At 44.0% G+C, this 23,196-nt stretch overlaps 1 protein-coding gene across 6 annotated transcripts in view; it reads left to right on the forward strand.

Moving 5' to 3' along the window:
• The window catches only part of PTPRA (protein tyrosine phosphatase receptor type A), a 435,489-nt gene extending 413,240 nt beyond the window's left edge, over nucleotides 1–22,249 (forward strand). For all 6 annotated transcript variants that reach the window (XM_029593639.1, XM_029593630.1, XM_029593649.1 and 3 more), the window contains 6 exons: nucleotides 3,438–3,514; nucleotides 9,238–9,372; nucleotides 9,925–10,050; nucleotides 15,296–15,447; nucleotides 16,602–16,737; nucleotides 18,310–22,249. In XM_029593639.1, coding sequence (XP_029449499.1) covers nucleotides 3,438–3,514; nucleotides 9,238–9,372; nucleotides 9,925–10,050; nucleotides 15,296–15,447; nucleotides 16,602–16,737; nucleotides 18,310–18,384 — 701 coding nt within the window. In that variant the 3' untranslated portion in view covers nucleotides 18,385–22,249. The remainder of the gene's footprint in view (nucleotides 1–3,437; nucleotides 3,515–9,237; nucleotides 9,373–9,924; nucleotides 10,051–15,295; nucleotides 15,448–16,601; nucleotides 16,738–18,309) is intronic.
• Nucleotides 22,250–23,196: the final 947 nt, after the last annotated feature.

Raw genomic sequence — 23,196 nt, forward strand, 5'->3', positions numbered from 1 at the left:
TTTTCTTCAGATGGATCCTTCTTCAAAATCTTGAAGGATTTTTTTTTGGCTAAAATAGCCTGTTTCACCTCACCTTTTAACCATGCCAGTAATGGTTTTGCCTTCCTTCCACCTTTCTTAATGCATGGAATACATCTGGATTGCCCTTCCAAGATTGTATTTTTAAAAATGTCCATGCCTGTTGTACACTTTTAATCTTGGTAGCTGCACCTTTCAGTTTTTTTCTATTTTTCTCATCAAGTTGATCTTCCCTATCATTGCAATATAATTTGTACCCTGATATAGCACTGTCCCATTAGTTATCCTCCTTCCACCAGGTCTCTGAGATGCCAGTTATGTCTATCTCATCATTCACTGCTCTTCCATCTTACTTCTTAGACTTCTGGCATCGGTATGCAGACAATTCAAAGTATGTTTTTTGTTTGTATTAACAACCTGCTTTTCAATTGATAGAGATAATTTGAAATTCTTTAGCTCAGTTGATTTTTTTTACTTATAGGCATATGGGACTACATTTACTTTCATTGGAGCCTCTCTATTGGGATGCCCTACATTAGTGTCCTTCAAAGATACATTCCTCCGAACCATGCACTGCTCAGTGACTGTCAGCTTTCCCCCTTGTTCTAATTTAAAAGCTGCTCTATCTCCTTTTTAAAAGTTATTGCCAGCAGCCTGGTTCCACTTTGGTTAAGATGGAGCACATCCTTTTATAAAAGTCTCCCCCTTCCCCAAAAGGTTCCCCGTTTCCTTACAAACCTGAATTCCTCTTCCCTGCACCATCGTCTCATCCATGCATTGAGACTCTGGAGCTCTGCCTGCCTCTGGGGACCTGCACGTGGAACAGGAAGCATTTCAGAGAATGCCACCCTGGAGGTTCTGGATTTCAGCCTCCTACCTAAAATCCTAAATTTGGCTTCCAGAACCTCTCTCCCACGTTTTCCTATGTCATTGGTGCCCACATGTACCACGACAGCTGGCTCCTCCCCAGCACTGTCTATAATCCTATCTAGGTGATGCGTGAGGTCTTCCACCTTTTCACCAGGCAGGCAAGTTACCAGGCGGTCCTCACATCCACCAGCCACCCTGCTATCTACATTTCTAATAATTGAATCACCAACTATGATGGCCGGCCTAACCCTTCCCTCCTGGGCAGTAGCCGTGGGAGACTTGTCCTCAGTGCGAGAGGACAACACATCACCTGGAGAAACAGGTCCTTGCTACAGGATCACTTTCTGCTACACCAGGGGGATGTTCTCCAACTAGGAAGTTTATTGCTGCAGTAGTGATATTTCATTTACCCTGTCTACCTTTGTGCAAGAATTTGTGATCCAGAAGGTTGAAAACATCCTTCAAAATGAAATATTTTCTGCTAGAAAAAACTTCCTTTTGCATCCCCTCCGTCCGTTCCCCCCCCCCTCCTCCCACCGGAAGCCAATTCAAATTGAAGTGAATTTGAATCAGCAGCTATTATTTAGAACCTAACTAAATCTAAAAGAAGTCATTCAGCTTACTTCACTGAAGAGGTTTAAAATTAACTGGAACATTTTGTTAGCTGGCAGCGTATTTCTCATTCATGCTGAGCATAATAATCCCTGCTGTCTGAGAGTGGGGGTATAAATGAGCCTTCCATTTTTAATAGTGAACCTCTTGTCATGGCCTTGGTTTGAGACCTATAAGAGCTTTTCTGTCAGTTAAGGTTGTTGTTGCTGTTGTAATGGATAATCATATCGTCCCTCAGCCTTTTTCTTTTCTTTTTCTTCTTCTTTATAAAAGGTAAATGTTAAACCCGTGCACGGGCTTCCTTGTGCGTGCGGTTCCAAGCACACGCACATCGACGTGCACATGTTATAAAATCCGCAACCGGTGCACAAATGCACACCCAATTTTATATGGGTGCGTGCGAGTGCTGACTCACAAGCGTAAGGGGGGGTAGTTTTAGAAGATGCACGCAGCGATGCGATAGGCCCTGTCCCCAGTTAGTCCGCTCCAATAAAGTACAAGAGAGGAAATTAAAAAAAAAATTATGTTGTCAGGCTGGCCACTAAGCTCAAGCAGCAGCTTAGGAGATTCCTATTCCTAAAGGAGCGGACTGGGAGGGAACATCCTAAATCCCCTGGCTAACCCGCCTCCCTTTTCCCCTATCCGCCCTGACCCCCTAAAACCCCGGTAACTACCCTTCTTTTTTTTTTTTTTTTGTTTGCCAACTTACCCACTCTCCCATGCAGCAGCAACTCACGCGTGCCGGTTGGATTCTGGTGTGCGCTTCAGCGGGACAATGCCTACTGGCGCTGTCCCGGTCCGCCCAGACCCAGCCCCTTTTTCCTCAAACCGGTCTTTGGCGCTTACCGGGAGATACGTTCGTGGCTGCGAGCGTTTGAAAATTTCCACGGCGCACACATGGCTCAGCCACACGGGAATCTCCCGGTTTTCATGTGCGCCGGGTTTTTAAAATAGGGCCTTAAGTGAGCAGAGTCCCCAGTAGAGACATCCTGTCTTCATCAGTAACACCCTCTGTTTATTTTTTTTACTTGGTTGCCAGTTTTCCAATGCTTTTTCTTGAAGATCCTTGTGAAGCCCCAGACTGTCCATCTTATATGTTTGGCCTATCAAAAATCCTGTAAAACAATGCAATCAATTCTCTCGTGACATTGTCTGAGGGCGGGACCATGTGGCTCTCAAAACTCAAATCTTGAAACATTCGTCCCTTTGCAACCTACTTTTCGGCAGGCCATGTCGGGATTTGTCGCTACTCGTGGAAAGCCGATGCGCGGGTTTGCTGGGTGCTTGCTGTCCCTGCATTCTTCCCTAAGGGTAGTTTTTGTGGTGTTGGAAGGGACATTTGCTGGGCCCAGAAATATTTTAGAGGCTCTGAATTCTGCATGGTAGGTAAGGCAGAGCTAATGACTTGGGCTGTGTAGGAAGAGAGTAATCCATAGACCGGTGCTAGATGGCATGGGGGGGAGGGTTTGGAAATGTTAAGGACAATGTTCACGCCCATTTACCTGAATTAACAGGCATTTACCAGGACAGCTCGGCCCAGCTGAAAACTGCCCAACTCAGTCCAGCCAAAAGCTCCAACTCCTCCTAGTCAGGTTACAGAGAGGCGCCCCCGGGGAGGCATTCAGGTCAGCCGAGGCAACCAAATGCATACATTGACATTGTCAGTTGCATGCATGCTTTATACCCCCTGATCAACCACTTGGGAGACTATTTGTGCATGTGTATTTGTGTCTAATTTTCAAAGGAAAACCACCCAGAAGGTTTCTTTTTGAAAGTGACTGGCGAGGCGCACACAGATAATTGTATGTGCATACTTTGGAGCTCCGTGAGCCATTCAGATTGCTCCCTTTTATGTACGGATTGTGAACAAATTGTGAAAAAAAATTATAATCAACTCTCCCTTTTTTTGTACACCTTTGCCCCTCTCTTTCCTCTAGACGAATTCAACAGAGTAATCATTCCAGTGAAAAGAGGAGAAGAGAATACGGACTACGTCAACGCCTCATTTATTGATGTGAGTTTTTCCTCTCGCCTCCCATTTGTACCCTTAACATCCATGACCCAGCCTCTGTTTCTGTACCTACAGTGAGCTGCGCAGCTACAAATGGTTGGAGCATGCTGGTGATATTTTCTGCTTTTTGTTTCTCATTTTTCCTCCAAAGCAGGCAGGGATTCTAAACCAGCTGGATCCAAATAGCTGAAAGGGCGTACAGACTTACATGATAAGACGTCTCTGTGCACGGGCAGTGGGCTGCTTTAGCATGCCGATTATGTGGAGAGAGGGATAATTATGTTTTTTCTTTTCACCGGGGAAAAACCCCCCCCCCCCCCCCCTCACTATATAAGTTAGAAATGTGCTTGTGTAATAATTTAGTTAAGTGCAAGAAAGGAAATTTAAAAAATATATATATATATATTTTGTCAGGCTGGCCACGTAGCTCAAGTAGCAGCTTAGGGGATCCCTCTTCCTATCTCCTGCCGGGGGTCAGAAAAGCTTGGGTGAAGCATGGAGGTGATGTGCTCATGCCCAAGGAAAGAGGAGAAACAGCTGCTGCTTCTATGGTGGCCTTTGTCAGCCACAGAATGGCCATCTTGAAGGCGACATCCCACTGCCCCCCTCCGGGTACTGGCCAGCATACTTGAGTCACCTAGGCATGCCATCTCAGTTGGGGAGATATGTATCTAGGGATAGAAATACATTTTTTAAAAATAAGTCCTACATTCTTGCCTTTGGGAGAATATTCTGCTGGTAATCTCTCATTTCTACTGTCTTCTACCTGCTTGCTGTATGTTCGGGAAAGCCATGGTTTAGACCCATGGCTTCTGGTTGGCACCATCACACACTTTCCGTGTGCCGTATGAAATCTGTGCAGTCAGAAAGACTGGGCCTTCACACCATTATATTTTAAATTATTATGCAATTAGCAGATCAGCTTTCTGTTGGACTTCATTTCGCAAGCTGAAAGACTATCCTTTTCATTGAGAAGCAATTTCTTTAAAAAGGACTTTACTCAAGTGTGTGCTCAATGATTTGGACGTAGCTTCTTTAAAGGGAACTTCAATTGACTCAAAATTTTCCCTCCTTCCCCCCCACCCCCTTTTATCATGAAGTACAATTTATGGTTATAGAAGCTGCTGAAAAAGAGACACAGGAGGGAGGAGAGGGGCAAAGTTTGCCTCTAGCAGCAGCTCACTATAGAAAAATGAGACCCTCAGTTTGCTATTTTGTGCATCTGTTCTGAGTCTTGTAAGTCCTATCTACTCATTTTACAACTAATTCAACACAAAAGTCAGCCATGCTTACAGACTTGAAACTCTGTAAGTTAAAAAAAAAAATGCATGAAACTGCTTTTGTGTTTCAGTATTGTTTACAAAAGCATCTGGAGCTGGTTTCCTAAACTCTTGTTTCCTCATCTTTATAAAACTTGACTTGCTAACTTCTTAAACGGCAGACTTTGTATTTGGGTTGTGCATGTCTACCTCAGGATTAGTGGATGAGAAAAACCTTTTGATATCCAGAGTGGAAAAAGTTAGCAAAAGATTGCATTAGATCACACTTTTCGCATACTGATTTGAGCCATGAAGTGTTCATATTTAATATTTCATGAGTTCATTCTCCTTCTGGAGAAATTGCCGGATATGGTGTCCAATGTGGTCATGGAGGTGACAAGTCATGAAGGGTTATTAATGGAAACAAGATATGGTTAGTGACCCTCTTAGTTTGTCTGTTCTGGGTGTTTGTCTTGTTTTGTTTGTCGTGTTAATAATTTTTTGCGATCTGGCTAGCTGTGCTCACATGGTCTTTGAGTACCTGAATCCCTCAGGAGTCTCCGAGTCTTTACATAGCACTAATCAACTGTTGCGAGGTAAGTGACAAAGGACTCTGAGGGAGCAGTGTCTTTCTACTTTCTGTGGTTACAGAAGGAATTAATTCAGGAAGTATTGGGGGTGAAGGAGGGAGAAAAAGATTACAAGCTTATGTGTTTAGTATTGCTGACCAAACTGGATTCCAAGTGAACTGACAGTATATCGGAGTCACAAGTGCCCCCACTGAACAACCTGTACCTATAGTAAACTTTGCAGAAAGAAAGCAAAATGTTCCTATTCGTTTTATTTGCAATGCTTTGGTGTTGGATTCTTTTAAGGTATTGTCTCATTTTGAGTCATCTTCACATGAAAAATAATTCTAGATGGTGTCCAGAAGGAGCAAGTTGTCCTACCGATTAGTTTTGGCCTTGTCTCATGATCTCCAAACTAGCAGATTTTGTTGTTTCAAAACTGATTATTAGTGTATTTCTGTCATAATAGAAGTTTACTGATTTTGCCTAGATGAGTGGAGTTGGCACTTTATGTAGCATGACCCAATGGACATTACATTGTAAAATAGTCTGATGGTTAGGTCTTATTGTTTGAAAATGAAGTGCTTTGGTTGGTCAGCTGAGATCACATACCCATAGAGTTAGATCTGTTTTGTTACTTGGCCATCTTGGAATCTCTGCCTAAACAATTCAAAATGACTTTTGTAGCATCATATTCTCCTTAAAGAAGCTAGTTTGTAAATCAGCGGTAAGCAAAATTTTCAGCCATCCCAGCAGTCTCTGCCTCCGTCCCCCAACCACTCTTTCTCCCTCCCACCCTCCACCAGCCTGCCTGTCTCTTTCCCTCCCTCTACTGCCATCATTCACACTCAGCCTCTCACAGTTCTGTTTTGCTGCTGCTCCTGACTCACTACTCATTGTTCGGTTCGCTATCACCAGTCCTCCACTCATCTCACAGGCCACTGCTGTTGCCCACCTGCTACTCTTTTGGAAAAAAAAACAAACAATGTCAGTTTGCAGGATAGTTCAACCCTCCCCCCCAAGTTCACTCACCACTGTTGTAAATGTATAAGAAATTTGTGAATGTAGTAAGATAATCATTGGAAGGCAAAAATCTGTGGGCAAGTTACTCAGCATTCATCTAGAAATATATGGGTCTTCATTCTCAAGTTGTTGTCATATATCCTATAACACACTTACTCCCACAGATTAACTCTTATATTTTTTGATTGTTGAATAATAATCCCTGTGCTTTTATTGGGTAAGATAAATGCCACCACATTTTTTCAGTAATGTAAGGCACAAGGCAAATCTCCAGGCAGTGTGTGCAGGACTAGTTTCACCAGCCATATTAGACAGGCATAGCTTGATGGGGAAGAGTCAGCATGGTTTGGCAAAGGAAAGTCTTGTCTTACCAAACTATTCTATATTTTCAAAGGTGTAAATAAACATGGATAAAGATAACCATTCAGAAGGCATTTGACAAAGTCCCCCATGAGAAACTCCTCAGGAAATTAAAAAATCATGAGATTGGAGGCAGTGTGCTATTGTGGATTGGTAACTGGATAAAAGACAGGAAACAGGGGGTGGGACTAAGTGGTCAGTTTTGAAAGTGGAGAAAGGTCATTAGTGCAGTACCCCCAGGGATCTGTATTGGGACCTCTGCTGTTTTGGGTTTTTTTTGTTTGTTTTTTTTTTTTGATTGACAGTTTTTGGGATCCTTATCTGACATGGAGGAATCAACTGTCATAGAGTCTATGTGCATGTATTTTATATGAGAGACGACTTGTTAATGTATAACCTGCTCGCTACAGTGGTCTAAGAATAAGACTGTATTATATGTACTCCAGTTTATATATTCTTGATTGCGGGACCTCTGCTTTTTAACATATTCATAAATGATCTGGAAATGAGAACAACAAGTGAGGTGATCAAATGAGACAAAAGTATCCAAAATTGTTAAAGCAGCAGCAGATTGTAAGAAACAGCTGGAGGACCTTACAAGACTAGGGGACTGGACATATGAATGGCAGGCAAAATTTAATGTTGAAATGTACAAAAGGGGAGGGAAAAATCCACTCTTTAAGAGATCAATATTCAAAAGCCATTTAGACAGATAACTCACAGGTTATCTGTCCAAATGGATGTGTGGCATATTCAGCCACTTATCTGGCTAAATTATAGCAGGATAAAAAAAGGGACGTTTCAGGGGCGATCCAGGGAGGAGCTGAGAGATCCAGCTAACCTAGCTGAATATCGGGTATATACGCACCTTCGCACTACTTGGGTTTCCAGCGCTGAATCTGATAGACTCAGCGCTGGAGCACCAGGAGCAGGTAAGGAAATACCTCATCCTCGGCATGGACTGGGAGGAATTGGGGATGGAGGAGGGGTCGTGGGGGGGGGGGGGGGGGAGAGCGTGTATGGACTGGCCAGATCTTACCCGTGGATAGGGTGGGGGGAAGATTCAGAATTTTTTTTAAATCGCTAACGGGGTTGGCAGGCCTGGGACATGTAAACATACTTTAGAGAGTTTGAGGGGTGGCAGATGCAAGGCTGACAGGGCCTTAGCTAAAATTTGGATAAGGGATCACGAAAAGCAGGCTACAGGCCATTTTACATATGTGTTTTATTTTTCCTTTTCCAGATCTCTATTTAACCGTATATCTTTGAAGATATCTGGTTAAGTAGCTAATTGCTGGGCCACACAAGGCCGAATAACTTCTAAATCTAACCAGCTATAGTCAAACATAGCCGATTAGGTTTTTAAGTTATCCAGCTACATGTAGCCAGATAACTTTAAGCAAGTATATTCAGCGGGACATTTATCCTGCTGAATGTACAAGCTATCCGACTAATGTTAGCCAGAAAACTTGTCCACTAAACGGCCTTCTGAATATTGGTCTCATTGTACACAATGCTGGGTTCCCTATTGGACCTCAGAGTCCTTGTGGACAGTACATTGAAATCCTCAGCTCTGTGTACTGTGGCCATCAAGGAAACAAATAGAATGTTAGGAATGATCCGAAAAAAAAAAATGGAGAATAAAACTGAAAATATCATATTGCGTCCGTACTGAGCTATGGAACAACCACAACTCGAGTATTGTTTGCACTTCTGGTTGCCCCATCTCAAAAAAAGGACAGAACAGAACAAGAAAAGGTGCAGAGGAGGGTGAAAAAATTATAAAAGGGAGGGAACGGCTGCCCTCTGATGAGAAGCTGCATGGCTTAGAGCTCTTCAGCTCAGAAAAGATTGCTGAGAGGGGAAATAGAAGTTTATAAAATCTTGAATGGGGTAGAATACATAAATAAATTAATAGCAGTTATTTACCCTTTCAAATAATACTAAAATAAGGGGATACTACATGAAACCAACAATCAGCCATTTAAAGCAATTCATAGAAAGTTTTGTTTGGTTTTTTTAACTCTGCACACAATCCAGCTGTGGAATCTTTTGCCAGAGGATGTGGTCAAGGCAACTAGCATAGTGGGGTTTAAAAAAGGTTTGGACAAGTTCCTAGAGGAAAAGTCCATAGACTAGGGGAAAGCCATCGCTATCCCTGGAGGTAACATGAAATAGATCATGTTTTGGGATGTGCAGGTTAATTGTGACCCTGACTGGCTACTGTCGAAGGCAGGATGCTGGGCTCGGTAGACCTTGGTCTGACCCAGCATGGCAATTCTTATGTTCTTATGCACACCACTTGCAGTTTTGCTCAGTGCTGCAGACCACATCTTCTCTGGTCAAGATTTCAGTTGCTGAAGAAGCATAATTGTAATAAAAAGGGGATACCTGAGAGGGCTCCTTGCTTATGAAGAAAAAAACTGGAGATCACCTGAGGTCTGTAGTATTACAGCAGGAAGTAATCTGGGCATTGCAGTATTTAATCTGATGTCACAGGCTGTTTCCATTCTAGGGTTATCGGCAAAAGGACTCTTATATTGCCAGCCAAGGACCACTTCATCATACAATAGAAGATTTCTGGAGGATGATATGGGAGTGGAAATCCTGCTCCATAGTTATGTTAACCGAGCTGGAAGAGAGAGGCCAGGCAAGTCCATAGAAAATGTGTACAAATATACTGATGAGCCAAATGAAATGAATCTCTTAAGAATCTGGTAGAGAATTGAGAATAGCATTAAATCTTAAATAAACTCCTAAACTCTCTGTACCTAATTCCATCCTAAGCAGTCTTTCAGTAGGTAACCGTCTTTATCTTTGGTCATATGTTATAAGACAAGAAACAGGGCCTACTCAAGCATTGATTTGAACTTGAGCGATAACCACAAGTAGATTATTGCAGAAGGTTTGCTGAAGCAACATTGCATAACATAAAGGTTATCAATGAGATGGAAGTCAGGAGAAGGCTCAAAATGTCCAAAGTAAAGCCCAATTCTTATTTCCTGAAGTAAAATTTAAATTTGAATGAGATTATGCACTGCTGCTGCTGCAATTCACAAGATTTTAGGAGAGACAGTGAAAAAATGGTGTCGAATAAAAAGAGGGTTTCTTTCCTAAAAATGGAAGGTGGAAATTCTGTGGGCATTTTTCACAGTCAATTGCTGTGTTCTTAAGTAATGCAGTTTTATTCTGCCTTCCTCAGGAAAAGTGCGCCCAGTACTGGCCCTGCGATGGCACAGTGTCGCATGGAGACATCACAGTGGAACTGAAAAAAGAGGAAGAGTGTGAAAGCTACACAGTACGAGACCTGCTAGTATCCAACACAAGGGTAACTATTTTATCTTCCTGCTCTTTCACAAGTATGATTGGTGAAGATGCTTCCTGGTGAAGCTGCAGCAACAGTGGCATGGACAAGCAGCATCCATGTGAAAGGGCTTCTCATTATTGTCCCTCTAGCAGCCTAGCATTCCTAAAGTAACCATCCTCATAATGGGTATATTAAAGTGTGAAAGTAAATTAAAAAATGAGAGAATTCCTTTCTGGTGATCACAAAAAAAAAACCAGACTGTATTAAGTGTCCACCAAAAAGAAGCTCTTGAAGCTCAATTCAGAATGAATTTGTTCCAGGTTATTAACCATGTATTACTTAAACCAACATTTCAGTGTAGACTAGGCCCTTTCTCAGTAAGGGGTGAAAGGGTCTGAGTTATTAGAAGCCAAATTCTCTGATCATGCAAAACTACATTTGCAAAAATCTACATTGACTCCTTATCGAAAGTCAGGAAAAATTTAAATAACTATGTGCTGCTTCTGTAAATGCCCAAAATAAGTGACACCAGATTATCTCCCTTAACTACTGACCACCTACATTCCAACTAGGATACTTTGATCCTCCCAATGGGCTCTCTTGTCCTCCCTACTACTGGCAACAGCAAAACTGACTTGTAGGAAGCTTCATGCTTTCATTTGCTTCACACCTAAACTGTGGAATCATTTTTCACCAAAGGTATGGAAAAGGAAAATTGGTTCTTACCTGATAATTTTCGTTCCTGAAGTATCACAGATCAATCCAGAGAAGTGGGTTTAGCATCCATACCAGCAGATGGAGGCAGAGAATAAAAACTTTGAGGCACCAAATGACTCTTGGCCATATTTATCACCCATTCGAGTGACTGTAACACCTCCATCACCCAGCACGCCACCTGACAACATTCCCCTTCGGACTTTGCTTGAATGAGCCAGTCGTCCATATAAGGGTGGACCAGAATCCCTTCCTTCCTTCCTTAATGCTACTGCCAAAAACACCATTACCTTTGTGAACGGTTGTGATGCCATGGCCAGCCTGAAGGGAAGGGCCTGAAACTGGAAATGCTGTCCCAGTACCATAAACCTCAAAGAGGTCTGGTGCTCCACTGAATAGGAATATACAGATAGGCTTCCATCAGATTCAGGGCTGCCCAAAATTTTCCTTTGCAACCTCTGCAATGACCTTATGCAGCATCTCCATCCAGAAACACGGCACCCGTAATGACAGATTGATCACCTGGAGATCCAAAATGAGTCGGAACGTACCCTCTTTCTTGGGAACCACGAAATAGATAGAGAGTACCTTCCTTGCGCCCTTTCTGGAGCAGGAACCAACACAATAGCATCCTGCCCTTGTAAGCAAAGTAGAGTGTCCCATATCGCCTTTCAGTTGGATCAGGATTTGCAATGGGATACTATAAAAGCGTCCCATATCGGACGAGAAAATTCTAAGGCATAACAGTCTCTTATCTCTAGAAACCACTGGTCTGACGTGATCCTGGTCCACTCCTTGTAAAAGCAGGACAATCTCCCATCTATGGCTTCAACCGAAGAGTGAACCTGCTTGACTTCGTTGTAAAGTCTTACCTCCTTTGGTTCCTTGGCTTGAGGCCTACTTTTGCCCCGTGTCAGAGGCCATCTTACCAGACCGAAAATGCTGCATATCCCTAAACCTTTTGGTATGTAATACATCTTAGAGAGTATAGGAATTTGCATAGAGTCAAAGGACAAAATCTCAACTACATATTTTTTATATAATTCAAATGCAGGAATTAATCTAGATATAGGGAAATTTAACAAACGAAGATTACATGATTGTAACTCATTTTCAAGTAATCCAATTCTATTATGCAGTATAAGATTGTCCTTTATAGATGATACACTTGTAGCTTGCAAATTATTAACAAGGGGGTTCAGGTTCCCAATTGTCATTTCTATTTTATTAGTCCTAACATCTAACTCCAATAACTTTCCCCTTGTTTCCAAGGAAAAGGTATGGATCTTAGTAATAGAGCTAGATAGTTTCTTATCTATTTTAGTAGTCAACCTCCATATAACTAATAACGATACATTTTCTGGTTCCACTTCATTATCTAATACTTCATTTCTTAAATCAAAGATTATATCAGGACATCTAACTTTTGTATTAGCAACTAGTCCCACCTCCCCCACATTAACTCTTTCGGATTGTATGTTCCTTCCTGGTTCTGTATCCCCTGGCCTAATAGGAGATACATTTCCCATTGGGTCTATACCTATATTTCCTTCAAGTGCCCCTTCCCTTCTTGGTTGTACAGGAGGGTTGTAAGGACCTAGGACTTAAGGATACGCCCAACTGTGAGTTTCCTTCTAATGCGTCCTCTCCAATAGACTCACCCATATGTACTATGTGGGAGTCCATGGGTCCAGTCTTTCTCGCCACAGATGTTATTGGTGATGATGCAAAATTCTTAGATTTCCGTTTCCTACCCATCTTGTCCAAAAGAAAAAAAATTTTTTTTACCAGGGGCGCACCCCTTTGGCACGCGGCTTCGACAGCACGCCGGCGGCTGCGCGCCGCAGGGCCCTCGATTTTGTAGTCTCCTGATGGCGCCCATTGATGACGTCTCTAAACGGGACCGCCCACTCGGTCCAGGCTCTCACTCACCGTGTTGAAGAGAAGAATGGTATGTCTCTATACTGCCTCTCAGCAGTTCAAACGGGTGCCTCCCAGCTCTCTCCGACTGTCTCTCTCACTCCCCCTAGTCCAGCTAATTTTGTATATCTTGGTTATTTCAAAAACCAGAACTTTTTGTGTCCCTTGAGGAATTGTGTTGGGTATTCCTGTCCTCCTCATTCATCAAGGGTAGGAGAGGAACTCTTTGACAGCGAGAGGAGACATGAAAGTCTTACTTAAGAACATAAGAACATGCCATACTGGGTCAGACCAAGGGTCCATCAAGCCCAGCATCCTGTCTCCAACAGTGGCCAATCCAGGCCATAAGAACCTGGCAAGTACCCAAAAACTAAGTCTATTCCATGTTACCGTTGCTGGTAATAGCGGTGGTTATTATCTAAGTCAACTTAATTAATAGCAGGTAATGGACTTCTCCTCCATGAACTTATCCAATCCTTTTTTAAACACAGCTACACTAACTGCACTAACCACATCCTCTGGCAACAAATTCCAGAGTTTAATTGTGCGTTGAGTGAAAACTTAAAATGACACTTGTAGTTTTCAGTCTTCTAGAACAATGGTTCTCAACAGGTGTGTCGAGACACCCTAGTGTGTCGCAAGGTCCCAGGGAGGTGTGTCGCAGAGCCAGCAGAAGGCTGCTCTTTCCTCATCAGTCTGGATAGGAGTTGGCTGATTTCTCCTTTATGGGTATGAGAGGAAGCTGCTCTTGCTTCCTTCTCCTCTTCCTGACCCAGTGGGAGGTTATTCCCTTCTCTTTCACCCAGATCAGAGTGAGATATCACCAACTCCTGTTCATATGGGCCCAGCAGGACACCAACTTTATCTTCCTCTGCCTGCCCTGGCAGTGAGGCTGCTGATGCTCTCTTCACTCCATGGGGTCTGGATGTGAAAACAGGAGCATGAGAGAGAGAGGTGCCTGTTCTATAGATCCACTGCCGACTTCTGCTGCTGCTGCCTCATCTTCTTCCTCTCCTCAATGCTTCTTACTCTCATCTGCTGCTGGTAAAATGAGAGGGAGACTCTGGATTGGACTGAAGTATTTTCTGCTGGCTGGGAACCAGGAGGAGGGGGGAATGTGCTGGGCAGGAAGGCCTTGGGAGATAGGGAGCCAGGAGTCTGCTGGGTAGGAAGGCATGGGGAGATAGGGAGTCAGGGGGTGGTGGAAAGAAAGTTGGGGTTGTTGGGTAGGGAGAGGTGGAAGAGATGGAGGAGGGAGGAGTTGGGGCTGCTGGGCAGGGAAGAGAGAGAGATGGAGGTGTGAGGTAGCTAGGTTGGTGGAGAGGGAAGTGTGTGATGCTGAGCAGGAAGGGGTAGGAAAGAGGTGGTCAGAGGTATTCTGGGTAGGGAAGGGGAGAAGGACGGGCAGGGAGAGTTGAGCAAGGAAGAGAGGGAGCACAGGAAGAGGATGTGGGGTGGGGGTGTCGGGAATGTTGGACAGGGATATGAGCATGTGAAGGGATGACTGAGTAGTTGGGAGAAGTGAGGGCTGATGGGAGCACACAGGGGAGTGACAAGGTACAAGGGCCATACTATGCCTGTTTTGAGAATATGCATTTCTTCTTTCTTTGAACTTTGCTTAGTGTAGGAGGAAATATATTTCCATTTCTAGTGTCCAGTTTTGCACTGCATGCAGTTGGTCTTGGGGTTTCCATTCCAGGTTTTGTTTACACATTTGTAGTTTGTGGACTTTTATTCTATATTTGGTGAAGGGAGGTCTGTCTGTATGTGACTGAGATGAGGTTCTTTACTAGAGGTTTGTATCAGCCTTATTTGTTGTATTTTCTCCATATTATATTGCACTGGGGGTGAACTTGCTGTTTCATGGCAGGTTTGATAGACATGTACTGAGTGGGGCTGTTTGCAATATTTACAATGCACCTGGTAGTGGAGGCAGTTTGTGATGCTGTTATTGGGATGACACCAGAATCAGAATTATTTTTTTGGTTTGGTGAAATGTCTTACTTCTGCTCTACACCATTTGTTAGGAAATGGGGGAGTCCTGTAGATGCAGAGTTTGGGGCAGATTTTAAAAGGTATGCACACGGCGTACATTTGTGCGCACTACCCGGCGCACCAGTGCACCTTTTGCATGCCGAGCCCTTGGGGAGACCAGCTGGCTTTCCCCTTTCCCTCTGAGCCCGCTCTGAAATCGGAGCGCCTCGGAGGGAACTTTCCTTCCCCCCCCCCCTCCCCAACCTTCCCCAGCCCAAAAAAAAAAGTACCTTTTATCTCACTAGTTACGCCTGCCAGCCAATTGCCGACGCGCAATCCCCCGGCACAGTGGCCGTTCGGAGGCCTCTGGCCATACCCCGCCCCCGGACTGCCCATGCCCCACCCCTTTTTGCAAGCCACGGGACTTACGCGCGTCGCTGGGCCTTTTGAAAATAGGCCCGTGCGCGTAACCCCCCTATGGGCGTAAATCTTTTAAAATCTGCCCCTATATGTTTTAAGTCCCATGATGGTCATGTGCTCAATGTGTCACAATTGTGAGCATCATCTCTTGTGTGTCGTGATAGAAAAAAGGTTGAGAACCACTGTTCTAGAAGAGGCTATGCACTTCATTCTCTGTGATTTTTTTTTTTTTTCTCAGGAAAATAAGGCTCGTCAGATCAGACAGTTCCATTTTCATGGCTGGCCGGAGGTGGGGATCCCCACGGATGGGAAAGGCATGATCAACATCATTGCAGCAGTGCAGAAGCAGCAGCAGCAGTCTGGGAACCATCCCATCACGGTGCACTGCAGGTGACTGCCATCGCCTGCCCGCGGGGCTCCCAGCCCACACCTGCGCTCGGCTTCTCTGGCTGAGCCCAGAGAGCTAGCAGGAGCGTGCAGTCGGAATGAGCTTTTACTGAATGCATTTCTTCGAATTGCGTTATGAAAAAAAAAAACCCCTGGGAGCTTCTGAGAACCTTGCCCATTTTAAAATTAACATCGCAAAGGAGAGCGAGGGAGGATGTAAATAGCTCACGATGTGGTTTACATTTTCTCTCGCTCTTGTGATGCTCACGAGAGAAATTATATAAGAGATTAGTTGCCGCCCCCCTTGAAGTGCCATAATGTTATAACATAACATAGCCTGTGACAGAAGCAGCAGTGACTAGTAAGCTGGTTGTGGCACTTGAAATGCAGCTTGTATATGTGTGTTTAAATGTGTGTTAGTATACCTGTACCTCGTCGAGTGCTGCTTCATTCTATTAGTAGGACTTCCTGTAAAGGTACAGGTTATGGACTTTTTGTGAGCTGCCCTACTATGCGTGTCCCTGGAGTCACTTCACATCTCTGCATGTTAGTGGATAATATGGCCCTACACTGTTAGCAGATCCAGTCTGAGAAGAGAGGGAGTTTTTTATTTTCTTTTTGGTTTTCATTCATTTATTTATTCTGCAAAATATCTTCGGAGGGTGAGGCACTGCAGTGGAGCGGGCTCACAATATTGGCTTAAAATGCTGCCTGTATTTTGCATAGCCCGTACCACCCTTCTTAAAATGCTGCCTGTATTTTGCATAGCCCGTACCACCCTTCTTAAAGTGCTACCTGTCTGCAGTGGTTTTGCTGGTTGCCATGGTTCCATCCTGGCACCCTCTCCATGGGATGCCATGAATCGACAGAATCTGAACATAGCCAGCACAGTACAGTTCAGCCTGAGACAATCACCAGCAGTTTCTCCCTCTTGCCAGTATTTTAAATTGACTTGGTTAACATACCACATTTAAAAAAACTAATTTTATTTTCTAACATCACCACATTTATTGCAATTTGTAGCAAAATTGAAACAGTAAATGTTTGTGCATTTTATCTAGATCAACAAATAGGCATAGAGATGGCACTGTGATGGGAGAAACCATTGTTGTGCTTAAGGATTTTTGTTCTCTTTCTTTTACCATTGTCCTTGCTAGCGCTGGAGCAGGAAGGACGGGAACTTTCTGTGCGTTGAGCACAGTTCTGGAGAGGGTGAAGGCCGAGGGGATCTTGGATGTCTTTCAGACAGTGAAAAGCTTAAGACTACAGAGGCCGCATATGGTTCAGACACTGGTAGGTATCGGCAGTCTTGCATCACATGTTCTGGCCCAGGAGCAGCTCTCAGCTGGAGAGGGTGATGGCCGCGGTAGCCCTAGTGCCTGGGGACCGCAGCTGTTTAGCGTCATTCTGGTATATTAGACCCGCTCTCTCCTTCGTTCTGCTAAAGTGACTGCTGCTCTGTGATGTATTTAACAAATTGCTGCAGTGCTCCCTGAGAAATGCGCCATTTGGTCAGTCACAGAGGAGCTCTTGCAAGAGCAGTCTCCTGTATTGCTGGCCACAGGAGGTTGCTACGGTGCCCTGGGGGGATGTGAGAGAGTATGGGGGAAATACCAAGAGCTTGGGCATACTGGTATCCTGATGGAAAACCAAGTGAGAGAGAGGCCATTAGTAGAGGGAGGCAGAGAAAAGGGCAGCATTACGCTTCTCTACAGGTAGCAGCGATGTGCCGGAGCCCTCTGGTAACTAATGTCATGGTCAGAAAGAGTGTTGCAGGGAGTGGGGAGGGCTTGCTCCAGGCCCCTTGATAAGAAATTGTGCGCTTCTCTGGGCACAATGCTTGAATATTCTCATAGCAGCACTCGGAGGAGAAGGGAGAAACCATTGCTTGTATTGTCAGCCTTTGCTGCTTATCTTGGACCTCAAACAAATCTCAAAAGGGCAGGCTGCCAGCTTTAAGCAACCACGTTCTTCACAGAATTTATAACTTGTTCTTTCTTTTGCAAGCAAAGAGGACATTAAATAATTGTATAGTTCTTTAGTTTGAAAGGGAAGATAGAAGGATAGTAGCTTAATTCAAAGCTGATAATTCACAATGCTCAGCTCTGGATAATATAACAGTGAAGGAGGGGAGAAACCCCCATGAATCTCCACAGAAGGATTTCAGTCAGAAAAGTCACAAGATATTACAATAGCAAGAATGCTGGAGAAACTGAAATGAAGAATTTGAGCGTAGAAAGGGCTCGCTGGGGGTGGATTTTGGATTTTGGCCCTCTGTTTTTTGGGCTCTCTGCAGTGCCATTTGCCAGGAGGCAGAAGGGTATGGTATGCAGTGCTGGGCAAAAGGTCCAGGCCAAGATGCCCGTAGCGCACTGTGGCAGTTTAGACTGTGTCTCCCGGCCTTCCTCCTTTCTTTCTGCCACTCCCCGGGTTTCTGTCGCTGGAGCCTTCTCCATTCTTCGTGGTAAAAGTAGCCAGGCAGTATAGGGGAGGCGATGGTACATCAGAGACGGTGGTGTCTGCTGTGCTGCACTTAGGTCTCTCGGGGCAAAGTAGATTTCAGAATAACTGTTGGATCTCACAGAGTTTTGTGGGTGGTTTCTTTCCTGATTTTTTTTATTTTTTTTTAAATGACCTGCTAGCAGAAATGCTGTGACTGGAAAAGGCCGGCCGTGGCGTAGCTGTCTCCTGCTCTTTTGAATAAATGCATTGGCATTTATTTCCTGCATGAACCTCACCATTGCTTCAGGACTTTACAATGAGAATCCAGGGTGCAACTAAAGTCTGCCCCGTTCCTTGCTTTAACTCTATTGAACTTGCTTTTTTTTTTTGTTGTTTTTTAAATTCCTTTTTCTCACCCGACAGGAACAGTACGAATTTTGCTACAAAGTGGTGCAAGAGTACATCGATGCGTTCTCAGATTATGCGAACTTCAAATAAGAGAAAAGATAAAAGACAGAAGAGTTGCCTTCTTCAATATTTTGTAATATTCTATTTGTTAATATACCCAGATACGTGTATATATCTTAACTGTTTCAAAGGTTGGTACCATAAAGCTTTGTATTAGCTGGAGATTTTATATGTAGCAAAAGTGTTTAGCGCAAGGTAGGCATTTTTTTTTTTTCTGCTGTTTATCTTGGGGAATTTCAATTGCTCGATGTTCGGATTAATACTGTAAAAGCATCTCTTTCTCTCTCTCTCTCGTGGCTGGAGAGCAAGCGCAGGCTGTCGTTTCTGTTTTGTAAATTGTTTCTTTTGGGGACAGAAGCCTTTCTCGAAAAATAGTCTAGACCTTGGTCGGCAAGCACAGTTGTTTCCCGGAACCGGCCGCAAAATGGTTTCGCATTTCCTGACCTTCTACCGATTTACATGAAAAAAACAAAAAAAATTCTTTTATTCTGCCTGTATATAATATTGTGCTTTTTTTGTATAAAAAAAAATAAAATAAATGTCTCTTTCAGGGCTTATTAAAATAATCTAATGTAATTAATTACTAGATATAACCATATTGAGGGAGAATAGTATCCGGGTTGATTTAAAAAAAAAAAATTGGATTGGGGGGAAAAAAAAAAAAGGCTGTTTTGCTCCCCGAAAGAACGTCCCCTGCTCTCTGTGTACGTTTGGCTGTGGTATTGTGATAAGGCAGCTGCTCTGGTGTTATCAGATCATAAACGGCAGAGTCGGGTGGTCCTGAAGGCTGGCGGCCGCGTTGGTTCCTTGATTGGCTATGGACATTGGTAACACAGCGGGAGCAGTTTTGGGCCTCGCAACGCCGTGGTGTGGGCCGGGGCTGCGTCCAAGCCAGTTTTGTCAGTGGACTGCCGTCAGTTTTTCTTTTTTTTTTTTTTTTCCTTCCTCTGTGTGGAGCTTGCTTAGGGGAAGGGAAGGTACCCTTTTTATTTTCTTCTCCTCCTTCCGCCTCCCCCCTCCCCCCCCCCCACCACTACTGCCTTCCAGTGTTTTGATAGGTGCTTTTTAAAGAGATTGTTTACAGTGTTATAAAGAAAATATAGCACCCTTGGACTCTGAAGCGTCTCTTCAGCATTCGGTCATTCACACGGCATCTCTGTGCAATGAACAGCGGGCTTCAGCCACCGCTGCGTAACCCCACCCCCGTAGCTCCCCACAATTCTGGCGCACATATCCCTGCAAATAATACGTCCAGATGAGCACTTGAGTCTTTTTTTTTTTTCCTTCTTAGTGCTGTGCAAAGCAATGTGTATTTATTGTCTGCCTGGTTTACCCGTAATTAATTTGGTTTATTCTCTTTACAGCATTCCAAAAAAATAAAACCCTCTGCTCCCTTATGTGCGTGTGTGATGGCCCAGATACCATGGAGGCCCGAGGGTGTGTTGTGTGTGGGGGGAAAGCCTTTCGTTCTTGTAACTGGGCACTCCTCTGCAGCGGCGGCACTGTTCAGTCCCGTCCCCCCATTGCCGCTGCTGTACCCAGGTTGATGCCAGGTGCGGATCCTGCCTTACGCAGTGGTATTTTGTTACCAGAATCCTAAGAAATGGGCAGGTATCGCAGGGATGTCGTTCTCATAAAACCTCCATTGTTGGAAATATGGGGAATCCCGCAGGAGGAGGAACCTAGCGGCGCCGTCCACGTTTTGTCTTTTCCGCACCAATAAATGTGAAGCCAGTGTCAAAGCGGCTTTGGTTGCATTCTGAGATAACTGAGGGCAATGAAGGATGTCTGGGTTTAATTTCAAATTCATGGAGAGGATAAGTACCAAAACTTTTCACACAGGTTAAAACTGTTTTTACCCGCATACGCTTATCCAACAGGCCCAGCCCCCTTGGTGTGGGATGTGAGCTGTTCGTAGGGTGCGCAAATTTACCCGTGGGGTGGAAAAGGAAGTGGGGTTAGGGCGAGGAAGAGGAGAAAGCAGGCGTGGAGATCTCATGTTGGAAATCCTGCATCAATGTATTGCCCTGCTGGTCCAGACTGTCAAAGGGAAACTCCTTGGGAGGCAGGACAAGCTCTGAAAATCACCCCCTTAGATGGTTACTTTAAAACGAATGCGCACTTGTCCATATGTGGGCCCGAGCTCCCATGCGCATGAATTTTATATCATCCGGGCAAGTGCGCGTGCATTATATAAAATACGCCTAGGGCGTGTAGGTGTGCTTCTGATTTTAAGCAGTTCCGCAAGGAAAGGGGGTTACCCGCGTATTTTCCTTAGGACTTGTCGGCTTTTACATGCGCAAGTGAGCACATCTTATAACATGGGCGCATGGGGGAAATTCCCAGTTTCTCCAGTTAGTCCACCAGTTTTCCCAGTCTATCTGTAGGTCATCCAGACCCCTCTGGTTCTTCAACGTGCACTCCCCCCCCGTTTACCCCCCACCTTCTGAGTATTTGGCCGCAAAGGGTTTTATTCTGGCTTACACCTTATAAAGAGCAGCAGAAAATATGTGCAGGGAACAGCCCTATGTGCGCTGCATTTGCAGGTCATAAAATCGGGGTTTATGCACGTAAATGTTCACACTGCTTCTTTTTTACGCGCTCAAAGATAGCCGCGCATCAGTACTTGCGCACGTTTGTGCGAGGTTTATAAAATAGCCCTAGCACACGCGAGCGCCTTGCACGTGCATCGCTTTTAAAATTCACCTTTTAGTAAATAAATATAGATTTGCTTCCAGTGCTCAGGGTTTCGGTAACCAGTTCAGCCACCATTTAATTATTTTTTTTGGCATCCTGATGAAGCCGCATTGGAGAATAACACCTTAAGACGTGCTTGAATTTGAAAAGACTGATGTCTGTGTTTTATTTTATCCAAACTAGTGCACATGCAGTGTTTGTGGAGAGTTCACTGATGAATCTTCCCCATTGGAGCATGCTGCTTTTTCTTGTTTTTCAAAGTAACCCCGGCAGCTGCTGTTTCCTCGGGTTTTAAAATATTTCAGTAACTAAGGACTGGGTGACTTACTTTCAAAGTTTTGCACTTGTTTATCAGGACTGAAAATGCAGTGCAGTCTATAATTGAGAAAAAGCAAAACATTAATAGTCCAGTTTCCCCTTCCCTTGGCCAAAAGCTACAAGTCAAGCGTTTAATTGCACTTTGGTGAAAATTTGAATTTGACCACCCTCCAGAACCAAAGGGCCTGATTTTCAAACGCATTTACAACCTTAAAACTGGTTTTTTCATGTGTAAATGCACTTTAACCGTATAAGTGGGCTTTTGAAAATTGCTATAGTTAATGCCATTGAATTGTTCGTAGGATTTACCGGCGTTAAATGCACTTAATGAAGGTAAATGGCTTTTGAAAATTGCTACAATAGTATGTTACATATACATGCAGTACTTCTTTGAAAAGTCACCTGGAACCTAGAACTCTGCTTTGGTGAGAAACACCACAAATAGAAACCAGAAGCAAAAAACAAGAGGTGGGAACTAATCATTACTGCTGCCTGCAAACAAGGGTTCATAGGAGTCATCGTTTTTAGCTTGCATCCAGCTTCATTGGCTGAACTGCAGATAACTACTTCCCCTTGATTTTCTGGCTAGGCTAAACCTTTTCATCTATGTGCTCAGATGGCTGGGTGAGAGAACACTAAATTGAATAATAAAAAGAACAAGAACAAAATTAGTGAAGACCTTTTTAAGCCACTGCACGTGCTCCTTGTACGTCTTAAAGCGTTTCCTTTCGTGTGATGTGCACAGCTTGTCATTGGAGAGGGCATTTTCAGGCGCTGGGGTGGATTGTTTTATATTGTGCCGTGTGCAATGTGGCAGGCAGTTTGCCAGGGCTTTGTGTTTTATCTTTATATGAAATAAAGAGCCTTTTTTTTTTAATGAGCATCTTCTTCTTTCACTCTGTAAGCTGTAAGTAGAGGAGCGAAAGGGTTTAAAATAGAACTGCTTGCCTGAGGGAAACAAATACGTAAATGTACGATATATATATATATATATATATACACAAAAACCTTCGCTTAAAACAAGAGCAATGTGCTGATTTCAGGATCGTAGTTTGCTTTCATGTATCACAGCTGACATAATTTTGTAGCTTACCTGTGATTTGCTCTGCCATTTCACAGTAAATTCAGTAACTGATGGCGAAATGCCATATCCTAAGACTTTTCATGCGATGCCTTCTCTCGCCATGCCCGTCGGGCGTCCATTGCACCTGGGTTACTTTGCTGGCATGTAGGCCTCTTGCTTGCACATGTAAAGAACTGTAGTGGTAACCAGTTGCTGCTCTCCTCCCTGCACCTGTAGGGTCTCTCTTTTGCTCCAGGCACCCTCAGTGCCAGCATTTCTTCTTTACTCGTGACCACCCTTTGCTTCAAGGAGGGAGGAAGAATTAAGCTTTGGAGACTTGAAAGTAAGGAGTTCATAGGTCTGATGCAGCATTTCCTCTCTTCCTGGGTCTGTGGGGGAAATGCTTTATACGTGGGACATGTTTTGGCTTCATAGTATGCATTGTGCTGCTGTTTAACATGAGACACCTTTTACCCAAAATGTATGGTAGGAACATTGAAATGCTGTCAAAGGGGGAAAAAAAATACACGAGAAGCAATTTATTTATTTTTAATACCCCTCTTTCTCTCCTCTCTGCCGAATAAGGCCGCTTGGAGAACATACAGCGAGTGGTCGCAGCCCTTGTCCTGGCTCAAGCCAGCAGAAGGGTAAGCCAAGAAAAAGGATAAGGCACGATCTCTTATTTCTGTATTCTGTGCTTCTGTCATTTGAATCCGGTGTCGCCTGCCCAATTAAAACCGTGAACCCATTATTCTCTGGAAAAG

Source organism: Rhinatrema bivittatum, chromosome 1 (genome assembly GCF_901001135.1).
Source record: "Rhinatrema bivittatum chromosome 1, aRhiBiv1.1, whole genome shotgun sequence".
NCBI classification, from domain to species: Eukaryota; Metazoa; Chordata; class Amphibia; order Gymnophiona; family Rhinatrematidae; genus Rhinatrema; species Rhinatrema bivittatum.